The sequence below is a fragment of the Haliaeetus albicilla genome, chromosome 24, assembly GCF_947461875.1.
Source record: "Haliaeetus albicilla chromosome 24, bHalAlb1.1, whole genome shotgun sequence".
NCBI lineage: Eukaryota > Metazoa > Chordata > Aves > Accipitriformes > Accipitridae > Haliaeetus > Haliaeetus albicilla.
Genome location: NC_091506.1, coordinates 683,289 through 698,560, shown reverse-complemented (window position 1 = coordinate 698,560; position 15,272 = coordinate 683,289). Strand labels below are relative to the sequence as shown.

General features: G+C 53.8%; 4 protein-coding genes and 1 non-coding gene across 9 annotated transcripts in view; 1 reads left to right on the top strand and 4 right to left on the bottom strand.

Annotated features, from left to right (window-relative positions):
* Nucleotides 1-215: 215 nt before the first annotated feature.
* Nucleotides 216-2,456, bottom strand: RPL32 (ribosomal protein L32). The gene is made up of 4 exons (XM_069811750.1): nt 2,303-2,456; nt 1,474-1,574; nt 1,051-1,232; nt 216-394 (listed from the first exon to the last, which is right to left on the bottom strand). Exons 2-4 carry the CDS (start codon nt 1,567-1,569, stop codon nt 265-267), a joined length of 408 nt encoding a protein of 135 aa, XP_069667851.1. The 5' UTR covers nt 1,570-1,574; nt 2,303-2,456; the 3' UTR covers nt 216-264.
* Nucleotides 1,644-1,782, bottom strand: LOC138681862 (small nucleolar RNA SNORA7). Its single transcript, XR_011322062.1, has one exon. It is a non-coding gene; the product is annotated as a small nucleolar RNA SNORA7 (small nucleolar RNA).
* A 304-nt stretch (nt 2,457-2,760) lies between the features above and the next one.
* EFCAB12 (EF-hand calcium binding domain 12) lies at nt 2,761-8,529 on the bottom strand. 2 transcript variants are annotated; one of them, XM_009929710.2, is made up of 7 exons: nt 7,773-8,529; nt 7,458-7,652; nt 7,178-7,331; nt 6,196-6,422; nt 5,481-5,694; nt 4,498-4,663; nt 2,761-3,236 (listed from the first exon to the last, which is right to left on the bottom strand). In XM_009929710.2, the coding sequence occupies exons 1-7, from the start codon at nt 8,232-8,234 to the stop codon at nt 3,035-3,037; spliced, it is 1,620 nt and encodes a 539-aa protein (XP_009928012.2). In that variant the 5' UTR covers nt 8,235-8,529; the 3' UTR covers nt 2,761-3,034. The 2 variants fall into 2 exon arrangements, with proteins under 2 accessions (XP_009928012.2, XP_069667849.1); XM_069811748.1 differs by having other exon boundaries at nt 2,762-3,236; nt 7,764-8,528.
* Nucleotides 8,530-8,648: 119 nt separating this feature from the next.
* Nucleotides 8,649-13,771, bottom strand: MBD4 (methyl-CpG binding domain 4, DNA glycosylase). 2 transcript variants are annotated; one of them, XR_011329621.1, is made up of 8 exons: nt 13,708-13,771; nt 13,274-13,489; nt 12,177-12,931; nt 11,433-11,507; nt 10,650-10,784; nt 10,252-10,401; nt 9,501-9,705; nt 8,649-8,924 (listed from the first exon to the last, which is right to left on the bottom strand). XR_011329621.1 is itself a non-coding variant. In XM_069811746.1 (8 exons), exons 1-8 carry the CDS (start codon nt 13,749-13,751, stop codon nt 8,847-8,849), a joined length of 1,557 nt encoding a protein of 518 aa, XP_069667847.1. In that variant the 5' UTR covers nt 13,752-13,771; the 3' UTR covers nt 8,649-8,846. The 2 variants fall into 2 exon arrangements, 1 of the variants encoding a protein (XP_069667847.1); XM_069811746.1 differs by having other exon boundaries at nt 9,501-9,604.
* A 157-nt stretch (nt 13,772-13,928) lies between these two features.
* The window catches only part of IFT122 (intraflagellar transport 122), a 33,714-nt gene continuing 32,370 nt past the window's right edge, over nt 13,929-15,272 (top strand). For 2 of the 3 annotated variants that reach the window (XM_069811740.1, XM_069811742.1), the window contains exons 1-2: nt 13,929-14,053; nt 14,855-14,921. In XM_069811740.1, coding sequence (XP_069667841.1) covers nt 14,013-14,053; nt 14,855-14,921 — 108 coding nt within the window. In that variant the 5' untranslated portion in view covers nt 13,929-14,012. Of the gene's footprint in view, nt 14,054-14,084; nt 14,101-14,854; nt 14,922-15,272 lie in introns of those variants that run through there. The other variant, XM_069811741.1, reaches the window with a different exon arrangement.

The window sequence follows — 15,272 nt, the reverse complement described above, 5'->3', positions numbered from 1 at the left end:
ACCTCTGAATTCATTAGCTATCATGGTGACATTGCAAATCACTACCACGAGCGCAGGCACTCCTGTGAGTCCGCCCTTGGGCAGCCGGGCTCACACAGTGGCTGCACCGGGAACCACACCACTGTCTGCTGAGCCCCAGCAGCAGCTGTTGCCCCTCTGCACACAGGCAGCAAGCCCACACCTTTCCCTTCAGCCATTCAAAACATCCACCTCAGTTTGCTTTTACACTTTATTATTAAATACATCTCAGATGCAGAAACTGGTTTATTCATTCTCCTCGCTGCGCAGTCTGGCGTTAGGATTGGTGATCTTGATGGCGAGCTGAGCAGCTCTCTCCACGATTACCTTCCGGTTCTTGGAAGACACGTTGTGAGCAATCTCTGCACAGTATGACCTGTTGGAAACAGACTGCGCGTCAGGCTCAACCCAACAGCGCCAGCAGCAGCCAAGGCAAAGCACTCTGGAGCCGTCACGCTGGCAGCGTGCAGATGCGTTGCCGCCTGAGAGCTGAACCACGCACTGCCCACCCCCCTCATCAAGGCCAACCCGTTCTGGCCTGAAGCAGGAGCTCGCCTCCACAACAGATCAACGCTTCTGCTTTTTTCCTTGCGAATGAAGAATCAGTAAGATGTAGTTTTTAAATGGTGTTAATTATTGCTCTTATTACTTTGTTTTGAAAGAAGGGACTGCAAGCAGGTTTAGGCTTGTGTCTGAACAGATAGGAAGCCACAGTCCCGATCGCTACTTTATCAAAGCGATGTAGGTGCAGTGCTGTTCACCACCACTACAATGTCGTATTTTTGCCAAAGGTGCGAGTTTGCCAGCCCCAGGACACCCCCTGTGCCCTCCCGCCAGCGGCGCTGCAGCACTAAGGAAACCAAGACGACCTTCATGCTCTTGAAAGCAAGAGCTTCCCACGTCTCCCACCCACCCACCCGGACTGCACTGCCCTTCCGTCTCCCGACCCAGCGCCATTAGAGGATGGGCAGTGCACGGCCCCAGTGCCCCGCTCTGCGTGAGGCAGGGAGCGCACAGATCCTGCAGACTTACTTGTTGCTCATCATGAGCACCTCCAGCTCCTTGACATTGTGGACCAGGAACTTCCTGAACCCCGTGGGCAGCATGTGCTTTGTCTTCTTATTGCTGCCATAGCCAATGTTGGGCATCAGGATCTGACCCTTGAACCGCCGGCGAACTCTGTTATCAATACCTCTCGGTTTACGCCAGTTGCGCTGAAGAAACGCAGAAAATATTTAATAGTTACAAAACGAGATCAGTCTGAAAATGCCCACCTCAAGGTAACAACTCTAGCCAAAACCGAGCTCCAAGAAGATCCACCGTGCCAGGCTGTTACGGCACGGCCCGCTGTTTCAGCGCTGGCCCTTTATGCTTCCATTCACCATCAGCCTTAAAAGCAACACCGCCCAACTGTCCCAGAATTCATTTCCTAAAGAACTTCCAGTGACTTTTTACCTTGATCTTGACATAGCGATCGGACTGATGGCGGATGAACTTCTTGGTCCTCTTCTTGATGATTTTAGGTTTCACGAGAGGTCTGAGGGCAGGCATGGTGCCTAAGAGAAAGAGAAGCAGTATGAGAGGGGAAATCCGACGCAAAGGCAATGCGTTACTCCACTTACAGCACATGTAGCAGACTATCTTCCGCTCGCTGGCCACTCTGGAGGCTAGCGAGGGAATGGGTATTCATCTGCAGTGTCTCTCCCTCCCGCCTCCGAAGCTGGAAGAGCACCGAAAGCTCTCCAGATGCGATCCTGGGAGGTCACGCCTAGCTCGGACGGCTTCCACGGCCGCCTTCGCAGGCACTACGTTCCCCGCCCGTTATTCTCCTGCCCTAACGAGCTCGGAGCCCTCCCAGCTCCACAAACCCCGCGCAGACAGACGGACCGACCGAAAGCGCTGCCAGTTCTCTCGTTCGAGATCAGAAGCGACGAGACTCGCCTGACGCGAACCTCCGGCGGATCCGGCCGCAGCCGCCTCTCCGGTCACGGCCAGCACCCCCTCCGGCGGCGCAGCCCCACCCCTTGTAGCGACAACGCTACAAGCGACGACTTTGGCTCGTACTCTCCCTCCTCCGGCCGCACGCCGGCACCCCGAGCGCGGCCGAGGCCCGGGGAACGAAGGGCCCCGAGAGGCCGCCGCCGAGGCATCGGCCCTGCGGCTCCCCGCGCCCCGGGGGAAAACGGGCGGCGGAGGGAAGGGGGGGGAGGGGCGCGCCCGCGGGGGGCGGCCATACCGGGCCAGCGGCCCCCGGGGGGGCAGATGGGGGCGGATGGCGACTCACCGGGTGCGGGATGGCGCTTCCCGCCGCAGGCCCCGCCGAGAGAGGAAGGCGGCGCCGCGCGCAGGGGCTTATGGGATACGCGGGCGGTCCTGCCAGGTCAGTGCGGCGGCGCGGCTGCGCAGAGCGGGCCCCGCCATCTCGCGAGGCACCGGGCCGCCGCCGGGACGTGGCACAGGGCGAGCTCTGTCCGGCGGGGACGCCCCGAGACAACGGATCGGTGCTTCCCGCCCCGAACACGTGCGCCGCTACTAAGCTGCCAGGACCTGCCCGGCGTCACTTTCGCCAGGCTGTGCCCGGGCGAGCGCCGCTTCCGCCAGTGCCGCTGGGCGGGCGGGCGCCACCTGGCGGCGTGGCGGCGCCCCCCTCCGCCCGGGCCCGCGCGCGGCCACCGAGGGCGGTCGAGGGCCGAGGCTGCGGCGGGCCGGGGCGGCCGCGGGGCCGGGACCGGGACCGGGACCGGGGCGAGGATCCGCGAGAAGACGGGCCCCGTCCCCCGCAGAGGAGCTGCCAGCCCAGCGGCAGACCGCGCTGCCCGTCCAGCTCCTCCACCCTCAACCCGGACGTACGGCTCGATACCTTCGCCTTCTCCACCGGCAGGGCCCGGATCCCTGAGCCGAGCGACGGGTCGCCGAGCCGCCCTCGCGTCTCGCACCACTGAGGGAAGAACTTCGGAAGAAACGGGTCTGGCTGACGGCAGCACGGCCGGAGGTCGAGCAGCCCCCCTCCCCAGAGTCAGCGGCGCTCGGGGCTGTAGAGGCCCGGACAGACGGGCTTGGTCGAAGGGACGTAGCTGAACAAGGCGTGCGCCCTGCCGGCCTCCGCTTCGGGCAGGTAAAGGCGTATCTTGTCCAGAAGATGACCCGGCCAGAAGTTGTTGTCATTTGACTTGCTCACGTGCGCAAACTTCATTTGCATTTTATTCCTTTGAAACCGCCTAAAAAAAAAAAAAGATAAGAACGTGTTTTAACGAAATAAAACTCTGGGTGGTTTCACTGCTGCTGCTACGAATGGCAAAAGCGAGACTGACAAGAACCAGCTACCAGGGCTTCCAGGCTCTGGGAAGCTCTGCCAGACCCGTGCCCTTTCAAGATTAGAGTTACGAGTGCTTTTGTTTGAACAGACTGAGATGATGACCCCCTTCAACAGCATATTCAACCTGCCAGCCTTTCAAACTAGGCTGCCAAATGACCTTTTTGAAGAGAATTTTAATCCAGCTTTCCTTGTGTTAGATCCAAATACGTGCTGCATAAATCAGGTATCTCTGTCATTATTACACATTATTTACATTAGAAATGCCAACTTGCAAAGCTGTCTTAAGAGCTGACATATTGCCCATCGCTGCAGTATCTAAACACCCTTTAACTGAGATAACAAAGTTGTGCTCTACTTTGCTGTATTTTTTCCCTCTAAAAGTTTCTCCACCAATCCAAACAGTTTGGACTGTTCAATTTTTGGAAGGTGGAAGTTCTTTGCCACTTTGGCAGCCCTCGTCTGGCAGGAGGAAGGTGGGACCATGCTGCTTGCCTCCGAGAACCAATTCTTGTACTCCTCTAATGTTCAGGGTAAACTCAGAACAAAGGCATCACTTCTTAAACGGGCGTCCCAGTCACTTAAGACCTGAGCAGAGCTTTTGTTTTCAAAGTGCTATTTACTGCTTTCTGAAAAAAACCAACCCATGCAAATGGCTGTGAGAAGTTCTGATGTTAGGTTTTAACAACTGAAATGCAGTGTTGTCAGTATAACAAGAGAAGGGTAGCTGCAGCTGTAAGGCCACCCAAGATCGAAGAGTAAAGCTCGATTTTTTGGGATTGTCTTTCTTCCACAAGAATATTCTCTGAGTGAATTTCAGACAGTGTAGGGTCAGTCTGAGGAGGACCTTCTGAGGAGAGAAGATTGTCACCTCTGTAGCTCTCTGCAAGTTCAGGGTACAGAACCAGACCCAACTAGACCATAATGCTCCTGCCAGGCACCACAAACCGCTCACCAGCACCACTGCAACCTGATGACTTCATTGAAATACAGAAGCAGCCATGCAGCCGAGGGGAGACTCTGCCTCTTCGCTGTCACTGGCTGCTCCCTTGCAGCACCCTGATGTTTCACTCCAGCACCTCGGTACCACCTCTGATGCGGTGGGGACCGAGCACAGAGGAGTGACACAGCAGCAGGAGGAGATCCTAAACCCTCTTTCAACAAACCTATTTTCTGCCTCTTTGGCCTGCCTTCCAGATGCAGTTCTTGACCTGGATGTGCTCACAGGCGATGGAGTGGGATCACGTGCTTTGGTGTAGGATCCTCCAGGCTGCCTGATCTGCCTTGTAGCTTCACCCTCTCTGATGACCTTGTCACCCGGGTGCAGCAGGGCTGTTGGCAAAGCGCACAGTGAAAAGAAAACAGTCATGCCTCGCCCCACGCAGCAATGGGGTGAGGACAGAAGATGCTGAATGCATTTACCCAAGAAAACCATTGAATTCTCCTGCTGCTCTGGGCCCATTCCCCAGCTGCCCCTCCCCATCCAATCCAGATCATCTCTATTCTAGTCTGCGACACTGCCCAGGAGGGGATACAGCCACAGTGCAAAAGGAGGAAGGTGTGAGAGCCCCAACTGCGCAAACAGGACTTAATGGCCCTGACTGGCTCTACTCAGGACCCTTCCCACAGGCCCAGGAGCCCCAAATCAGCTCAGCCGTCACCCTTCAGTCCCAATGAACTACACAGCGGTGTAGCGGTCTCCAGCTCAGCCACAGCTGTGTGTGCCTGGGTCCTGACTGACTGGGACTGACTTCCCGGCTTGACCCTGGACCTGACACAGCACCATGAACTTGCCTGATGATGCAGACTCTTGGTTGAACCTGCCTACCAACCCAGGGGCAATGGGATGGGGCCCTGGCCGCCAGGCTCCTGCCCAGCCAGCTGTGGTATTGCACTGGGCCATTGCTGTGCCCAGATGCCGATCTGTAGTGCCCAGACACTTATCTGTAGCATCCTTTGCTATCTTAGCCTTGCTCTGGCCCTAATGATTGTTTTCTGATCCCAGTCAGCAGCATCCCATTCCCATGCAGGGCTACAAACACGCTTCAGCAGCAGCCCCTCCCACAGGAGCCCTGTTTCTGAGCTTGGGAAGAGACACAAGCATGTCAGATTTACTACATTCACATCAAGCCTTTGGTCTCTGCTTTACCTTTTTGCAGCACTAGCTCTGTGAGACGACTGTTGGGTCCTCTGCACAGCTTGAGGCTCTTCAGATAGCTCAGGAAGCAATCCCTGCGGTACTGGTCCACCAGTGCTCCCAAGTCACCCTCTGCAGTTGACGGCAGGCAATGCTCATCAACGGCTGCATCCCCAGATCTCACCAGCCGACACTTTTCTTTCCATTCTAGCAGGCCATCTTTATCCTACAAATCAAGGACAGGTCCTGGTTAGCACTGCTGGGTAAGTGCATCTCTGCACTTGCCAAGATGCTCCAAATAAAGTGTTTTGGGGTGAATGAATCGGTGTTACACTTTTGTTTGATCATCTTGCACTGACCCTGATAACTGAATAGGACAAAATGCTTATCAGCATCTTGTGGGACGAATCACAGTCCAATGGGCATGTCAACCCAGCGATCGGGAAGACTCCATCCCCAGACATGAAAATTGTTTCAACATCATCTTTTTCTTGCCATTAACCCATAAAAAAAATTAGTCTCACCAAAGCGTTCAGAAGCTAAACCAACTGTTTTAGAGGGCTTGTTAACACCTCAGCTGCAAGTCCTGGGTGGTGAAGCGACTGCGAAGAGGTTAATATTCACGACAGCTCCCTGCCCTGTCCTTTCCTGCTGTACTGTCCTCTAAACCATCCCATGCTCACCAGCGCATGCAGGTGCCCTTGTTTTCCTGCCACACACACAGTACCTTCTTCCATCGCCTCCTGTCTCTGAACTGTTTTCCAGCCTCTTCCATTTCATCGTAGCTTAGATATCTGCGTTCTGGCTCAGTGTTGACTGGGGGAGCTTCTAACAGCATTAACTGTGTTTTAGGCTCGGTAGGAGCATGAGGCTTCATCTCTTTGGCTTTGCCCCCAGCAGGAGTTACACAACTGACCGCTGTGCAAGTGGTTGTATGGAACTGTGCTTGTACACCTATGATATAGATCAAAAACCAAAAAAACAAAAAGCCCAGAGAAACTGTGTTACAGAGTAGCAGAAACACCAGGGCTGACCAACTTTTAAGGCAAAGGGCTTTTACATTTTGTGCACACTGGAACTCTCAGCAGACTCAGATCTTTGAATGAAAACATCCTTTAGATTTTGACTCAGACACAAATATTACAGACTGTCCCCATCTCTGCTTTACAGTTTCCCAAAGTGTTTTGCTGTCCACATTCAGTTCTGTGTTTCATGCTTACAAAATCTTTTTAATCTGCAAAACAGTTAGTGCAATGCAAGGGCAGCGAAATGCGTCCTATCTCACAGATGTGACAACTGCAGCTTGGGATGACACAGGTACTATGAGAAGCCTTCAGGTCTGGGTTAGGTTTTAAAAGATAACCTCTTCAGAACCTGTGTTTCCCAGCTGCCACCAACAGCTGGAGGAAGGGTCTGCTTTTGACCCACTGGATGGTTAATGCTAACTAACAAAATCCAGTGCAGTACATTAAACCTCAGGGCTCACATTTTAAGCCAAACCCGAAAGATTGGATAATCTGTCTCCTGCAGTTGGGGCAACTACAGTATTGCACACCTCCTGGACTGTTACGGTTTTCCCAACAGAAGTCTCCTTCTGTCCACTCTGCTACAGGGCAGTAGTCTCAGAGAACCATATTCTGGATGCAGTTCGGTATTTCCCATCAGTAAGGATACAGGGCTGCTTTCCCAGCACAGTGCTCTCCTCTTACCTGTTTTGGTCTTTCTGCCTTGTCCTTTCGTCATTTCCAGCCACTGCTTTTGACATTGAATCAGATCTTCATTGCTTATAAAATCTCCTGTCTTTGAGGAAGCCAGGAAGATGATCACTGTCTCCAGGTCCTTGTCGCTGATGGGAACTTTGGTCTGGCAACCAAAACCAAAACAACAGAGTCATCACAAAAACTTGCTCCACGGAAACCACTCTGGGTTTGCACGTGGGAAAATACAGCAGAGTTGCAGCAGTTCCTGCCTTTTCGGTTCCCTGCGTACCGCTTTGATGACATGAATGAAGTCTGCTCTTGTGATCTTCCTCCTGTCCGTACCAGCCCTCTTGAACACATCCACCATAGTCAGCTTCTGCTTGCGCAGGAGGTTATGCAGCGTGACAAGAGCTGGGGGGTATGGTGCACGAATAAGGGGAGGGTGACCTCCCTGCCAGGGCTGGCCACTTGCTGATGGTGAGCGCTGAAAAAGAGTGGAAAATACCCCGAGACCACCGTTACCCAGAATCCTCACGCCAGCAGGGGCTGAGGAGACGCAGCGCAACGATCCCAAGGACAGAGTAACAGCACTTACAGACAGCACCCCCAGGCTGCGGGTCATGGCCGATTTGCTTTCAGCCCTTCTGTCTGCTCTGCACACCTTTATTCTTTCCCAGACTCTTTCTTCTTGACTGCTACGGGCAGGCTTTCCCATCAGCCATTTTCCTACATCCGCAATGCTCTCCAGCTGAGATCGGAGCTGCTTCCTCTCCTCAACCCAAGCCAGCTTCTGTGGGTCACCTTCAGCATCGGAGGCGATCTCTGGAGACCCGAGGCTGTCTCCTCCCTCTGGGAGCAGCTGCAAAGCAGGCAGCTGGCAGGAGTCTGTGGCCCGGGTTGGCTTGGGAAAGGGAGCAGCTGCTTTTGCCATCGGTGGCACAAAAATAACACGCCCCCTGGCCTGGACATGGCTGGGCCGAGCCCGCTTGCCTTCAGCCGTGAGCAGGGTGTTGGGCGCCTGTGTTTTGGGTGATGTGGTTCGAAGCAGCGATCCAAGGCTCGACATCGGTCAAACCCTCGCTGGTGACAACAGGCGCCGTGGGTGACGACAGGCGCGCTCGTTACAGCCGCCAGCTGGGACTCAGCTGGACAGCACCGGCGCTCGTTCTCCTCGGGCCTGCCTCCGGGCCCGGGCCCGGGCCCGGGCAGCGGTTTCGGGGGTCCTGCCGAGCAGAGCCGGCTGAGGCAGAGGGCGGCTTGGCGGGCGGCTGCGGCCCGGCGGCTCCCCCGGCAGACGGCCTGCCCCTCGCCCCTTGACCCCTGAACCTTGACCCCGCCCCGCCGCTTGCCGTTTCCGCGGCGCAGCCGAGACAACGGTGCGGCCCCGCCCCGCCCCCGCGGCCGAGACCCCGCCCCCGGGGGGGCGGGTCAGCGGCCAGGAGCTGCGGGGGGGTCCGCGCAGGCTGGAAGGCCCAGGCGCTGCCAAACCGGGAAACCTTTATTAAAAATAGACAGAGACTTTAAACACTTCACTACGGCGATGGGCGGAGCGGGGAACGTCCCGCAAATAGTTACAGCAAGGACTGGACGGCACCGCAAGGACCCTCGCACCGCACCGTGGGCGAGGATGGGGAGGAGGAGGAGGGTGCCCGAGGAGGAGGAGGGTGGCCGGCCTTCCTCAGTCTATGCTCAGCCGCTCCCGGTTCTCCCAGAGCCATGCGTGGTACACGTTCAACTTGTGGTCCTGCGGCTGTACCTAAAGCACACAGAAAGGGGTTAACGTTTACCGAAATACCTTCTCTTACATCACCTCCCCACCCTGACCTATTTTCCCTCCCAGCTCAGGACCCCCGCTTAAGGGTCAGCCCCAAAACCACCCACCCCTGTGAATCGGGAGGGGGGCCCTATGCCAGAGAGCAAAATGGCCCCTCAGCTGCCCCTCACAGCCACCCACCACAAGGGGATCCCGGCACGGCAAAGGCCCCACCTGCACGGATCACGGAGGGATGCCAGGATCTGGCTGGCAGGAAACGTAGGGAACCCGGTTCTTAACCAGAGCAGGGAAAAGACTCTCACCCGCACAGCAAGGAAATAAGAAACAGAACACAGTGAAAGTGGAGAATTACGGGGGGGTGGAATCAAGGTGGCCCAAGTCCTCCTTTACAGGTTCAGACCTGTAAAAGGTACACTCTGGGAATTCAACCTACTCAAGACATAAAAATTGCCTTTTTTTTTTTTTTTTTTTAACCCAAGGGAGTCCACAGGTACAAGCCCAGCAACACCAGCAACGTGGCCGCAGACCGAGCCCTGGCACTGCAGCTGCACCACCCACCTCCTTCCATTCGTTGACACAGAAGATTCTGTAGGAGTCGTTCCCATACTTCCCAATGCCGTGCAGCTCGATGGGGTACTTCCAGCGCTTGCTCAGGTACTCATCTGCAACGCAGGGTCACAGGCTCCACTGCCTGCAGGCAGGCAGGGCGCAGAAAGCAACTCTGGACAAACTCCCGATTCTCTGCTATTGTAACACGTCTCCACTTGGGAACATTTTAAATGAAAAACACAAGTTTTAGCTATTTCCCAGTCAAAGTAGGTGAGGAATCCCTATGGGGTGCATCTTAAACACACCACTGAGGGCGAGTCTTAATTACCTTTCTCTCCTCAGAACCCACAGAGGACTTTTATTCTAAGTATAGAAAATATCAGAATCACAGAAAAATTCAGGCCGGATGGGCCTTCTGGAGGTCACCTGATGCAAAGCAGAGCAGAGTCACCTTATCACAGTGCTGCAAAACGCAAAACCAGTCCTGCAGGTGTTCATATTTTTTCCCACTCAAAGAAGTCTCCCTGACAACAGTCTCTCGCAGAACTCATTATGTGTATGTTACTTCATTCTCAGTTAAGACAACAGGATCAGCTGCTTTGCATATGTAAGACCAACATATCCCAAAGTTGCATAAAACAAGCCACCACCAATATTTGCCAAAGAGAAGGAAAAGTCACAGAGCACTGTTTGAAAATAGTGCTGTTTGTCCTGCTAGTATAATTTAGACCATTCCACAGACATATTCAGGAAAACCTACCTGAGAACTTGATGATAGTTTTTGCTCTGAGTTCATAGAGGCCAAGAGGTTTGAGCAGCTCCGACATTTCTTTCCAGTCTGCAGTCCTGGTTATTTCAGGAGAAGGATACTTCTTCAGGAACTCCCAGAGCACAGGAATTGCCATTTTACCTAGTGAAAGAAACCATCATGAACAGAAGGCTGTGCGGGCAATTCTCTTTTTTGATTATCTATGTATGCTTTTTGCAGTGAGCTTTTTCAGAGGCAAGAGTTACAAATTAAAGACTTTTTTTTTTTACACTGACACAAATTAATACACATTTATTCTTTCACTAATGCCATTAAAAAATAGCAACTGTTCTGACCCTATACCACCCCCCCAACATTTATACAACATGAAATTGTATTACTCTATTTACCTGAAGTTTTATTGAGAAATATGGTTCCAATAAGAAGTTTCCACGGATCATGGAAAAGCGTTTCTTGGACCAGATTAAAAGGAGAACGTGGAGGAGTCCATTTTCTGAAGGCCTTCCTTCTAGGTGGGCTGGGAGCTGTACACAGAGGCAATACAGGAAAATTTATTGGGCAGTAAAGGATGGGCTTACCTATTTGAATGAAAATAATAACAAAAAATGAAGACCTTTTGAAGCAGATTCATCTTTGTGGGGGCACTATATGTGGATGGAGCAATGGCAGCTCCCACACAAATTTTACAGAAATGCAAGGGACCATGCGTCCCCTAGTACAGACTTCAGTAAGAGTCCAGGCTGCCTGTGTGTGCCCCCATGTTCCACGTTACATACATTTTCTGAGGAGAGAGGCCCTCCCCAGCCACCACCACGCTCCTGTGCGGGTACAGAGCAGCACCCGCAGGGTACCAGCTTTCCCCCTGACAGGAGAAACACCTCAGCGGTCTGAAGAGAACTTCCCCAAAGCCATTCACCTCATCACCTCACAGTTGCTGAAAGAGCTGCCAAGGCATTTAATACCAGCCTTAACGGTTGTTTGTGAGACACAAACCACCGAGGTTTAAAACGGGACAGGATCAGGACTAGTGCAGTAAGCCGAGCTCTCTGATGCCACCTAAGCATGGCCTGCCTAAAACTGGAAGAAATCTTCCATAACATCACTTGATCTTGAGCCATCCTATTCCTCTCCCGATAAAAAAAAAAGATTTATTTCCCCAAAGAATATTATACCTTCTTTACTGTATTTACTGGAAAAATACGGACTCGTTTTCCTCCTATCCACTTGCGTTCGTGGGATAGATTCTTCTGTAAAGAAACGATACTTTAGCATTAAAAAGAAAAAAAACAACTAAGTATTTTACTGTCACGTTTCATACACCATTTCCGCTTTACATTGTGATGGAAACACAAGGATTTCTCGTAGGTGTACAGAATATAAACATGCTTTAGATTCACTCCAGTACTCCTCTGTATTCCAACCCTATGAAAAATCTTCAGAAGGTAAACTGTTACTTTGCCACAGTCTAAGGAAACAGGCTAAACTACAACCGAGGATTAAATGTTGCCCACACACTCTAGCACATGAAAACAGCTAAAACTCACCTTTTTTAAGAATTGAGCTGACCAACTGTGCAACATTAAAAAAGTTAGTGCAGCAAAGGTAATAAACATTATTATATTATACTATACTGCTAACGAGATTGGTAGAGTAAGTTCCAGTTGTGAATAAGTCTGCATTAAGTTAAATGCTGTTGGATAAAGAAATGAGACGGATTCAGATGTCAAAGCAGCTTGACCTGAAACAGAGTATTTTACTTGTATAGTTAGGAGAACCCCTGGCAGAACATTAGGATCACATTCTGCTCAAAAACACAGATATACCTGGTGGCATTTTAACTGCTGTGAAGCTTGTCTCGTCACATGGCTGCAAGACATTAGCATACATTTCAGTGTCAGATTTAAAATCCTAGTTACCTGGACTCCCTCGGTCTGTCTCTTCCCCTGTTTTCAATCCGTTGGTTTTCTCCTCAGATTTTGCAGAAGATGTGACATTAGATCCCGTCTCCACACATTCCTCCTCTGCCAGGCTCTCCAACTCCCTTTGCGAGCGAGCTGTCACTGACCTTAGCTGTGTGACTGACCGTGACCTGGACATTCTTAACAGAGCTTTTCCTGCATCCATAGGGTCTGCATTCTGACCATCTATGCCCTGACTATCAGCAACACAGAGGGCTGTCTTTCTACAGATTTTCTTATTTTGAACGCACTCAGTTTCCTGTTTGTTACATACTCTTCTCTGTCTTTTGTTTTGGGTATTATCTCGATTCCTCTTTTCTGAGGTCCTTCCAGTTTTGTTACCCTGAACGCTTTTTCCACCTACCCCCTTTTTTTTGGTTTTTAAACAGTCCTCTGGGTCTATGCCTTTCATGAGCAAATCTTTGCTTTCCAGAGTGGTTGTAACATCTTCCAGCTGTTCACATTCAGTCTGAATGTTTTGAGTTCTATCCTCTGCACCATTTTGTATACTGAGGCCTTGCACTTGACTCTGACAATCCTCATTCTCTAAAACAGTCCCCGCAGCTTTTGTGCTGTATCTTTTCACCCTCGAACGGGTATTCCTCTGATAAGGAGCTGTAAAATCAAAATCTTCTGCTTTTAGCGTCATCTCCCCAGTTTTCCGAAAATACTCCATGAGCGCACGTTTCGATCTTAGCTTATTTCCTTCAGGGCTGTGGTAGGGAAGAAAAATAAATTAGCGATGACTTCTTCATTCTCTCGCGCTTCACTTAAAAAACTGTTCTAGAGTTTAAAAAAAAAACCAGACCAAATGACAACGACAGCCGACAGGGTGACGTCTAGGCAAGTTTCTGCGACTTGACCAAAGAAGGTGTACACAGAGCATTTACAGATGACCCTAGGCGTGCTATGCACCTCACCTCACGAACTCTGTGCGGCATGAACGCGTGTTTACGCCCGAGTGCAAGCTTGTACTACCGGGAGGGGAAGGAGCGGTTTGCCCAAAGGCGGCGGCAGCAGCTTCCCCCTAGCCCCGGCCCCGGCCCCGGCCTCACCTGACAAAGTACACGTCGATCCTCCCTGCCGTCCTGCCCGACTGCCTCCGCCTGGTCACCTTCTGCCAGCCGCCGGGGACGGCGCTGGGCCCGGCCGCGGCCCGTTTCCTCGCGAGTCCCCTCTCCGCCGCGGCGCCGGTGCCCCCACCGCTGGGACCGGGACGCTCCGCCGCCTCCTCCTCCTCCGCCGCCCCGTCTCGGCTGCCGCCCGGGAGGCTGCACGGGGAAGGAGACGCCGCGGTGGAGCCCTGCTCCGAGCGGGGGGCTCCGGGGCGCGGCGGGCCCAGGCCCGGACCCCCCACCACGGCCCCGGGGGCCGGCTCGACCTCGGGCCCGCCACCGCCCCGCGGGCGTCACCTGCCGGCATCGCCATCGCACCCACCCCCGCTCCGCTCCGCTCCGCCGCCATCCCGCCCGTCGCCACCGCCGCCTACCCGCCGGCCGCCGCCGCCGCCACCACCATCTCGGGCGCCTCCATCACGTGACGCCTCGCTGCCGTTCCCGCGTCCCGTCCTGCGCAAGCGCAGCCCGGCCCCGCTGGCGGCGCCCCCTGCCGCGGCGGCGGGCCGCCCGTCCCCCAGGCGCATGCGCGTTGCCCGTGGCGCCGGCGAGCCGCCCGTCCCCCAGGCGCATGCGCGTTGCCCGTGGCGCCGGCGGGGCGGGTGTAAACAAGCGGGCGGTGCCGCTGAGGCGGGACGGGCTGTGGGGCTGTAAGGGGAGGTTCGGCCCGGCCCGGGGGATGCGGGCTGCGCTCACCTGGCGCGACAAGGCCGAGCAGTGGTGAGCGGCCCCGGGGGAGAGCCGGGCCGCTACGGCCCCGCTCCGCGGTGAGGCGGCCGGGGGCGCGTCCCTTACCCACCCGCCGCGCGGCCTGTGAGGAGCCGCGGCGGCCCGGCGGTGGGGCTGCGGCCCGGGAGCAGGCTGGCCGCGGCCTGGCCATCGGGACAGCGGTGCCGGGCCTGGGGGGGCGGCTGGCTGGCCGGCCCGGGGCAGCGCGTTCAGGCCGCGCTGGGCTCGCCGGCACCGGCCCGCGCTCCGCCTCGGCACCGCCGCAGGGCACGCAGGCGGCGGGGGGTCCTGGGCTGGGAGTCCTTTCTGCAGCCAGCGCTTCTCCTGCCCCGTGGTAGGCAGCTGCGGGCAGGAGCGGCTGGATTCCTGCCGCCTCTTGATTGATAGCGGTGATCCCGTAACACAAAGCCTTTCTGGGGGTGGTTTTTGCTTTTTTTTCACTTTAGAGGTAGCCAAAGGCCAGCAGCCGGCCTCGGTATTCGTGTGGTTCTGCCTCCAAGGGTACAGCTGCGAGCTTCTTCCAGACCTCCCACCCGTGTCTGTCCGGGCGTGGAGCCTGGATGGTGGTCAGTGCTTGGGCTTCTTCCTGAGTGCAGGGAGATGATTGCAGAGGGTTCTTTCTGTCCAGGGAATTTTCTCAGGAATCAGATATACCCTCAAGTATGCAATTAACGGGTTTTGTTACATGGTGTCTTTGATGTTAAAGGACATATATTTTCTGCCTACAAATACAGGGGTTTCTTGGGTTTTGGGGGTTTTTTTATTTGTTTGTTTGTTGTTTTTTTTCTTTAGTATTTATGATCTCGCATTCAAACCGGATGGGACTCAGTTGATAATTGCTGCTGGAAATAGACTGCTGGTAGGGAAACTTTCTTTTCCTCTTGCATTTACAGCTGTATGAATATGATGTCTTTCACACTAACTCATGAATATAACCTATCACAAATCCTCTTATCTCTACTAGTCCAGCCTCATATCTACATACATATTAATGCAGGCTAACTGTAAAGTGTTCTGAAGCTTTTCAGTGTTTTTTACCAAGTTTTAAGCTCTGTTTCCCAAAGTAATGAGATTTAAGTTACTTGCGTCATCTCATCCTCTAGCACCTCACCCGGTGGTTTGAAATCCTTTAACCTGCATCCAAACTTAGCACAGTGGCATGGTATACAGATACTGCATTGTTACAAGTTTCGTGCAAATCTTTGTGAAA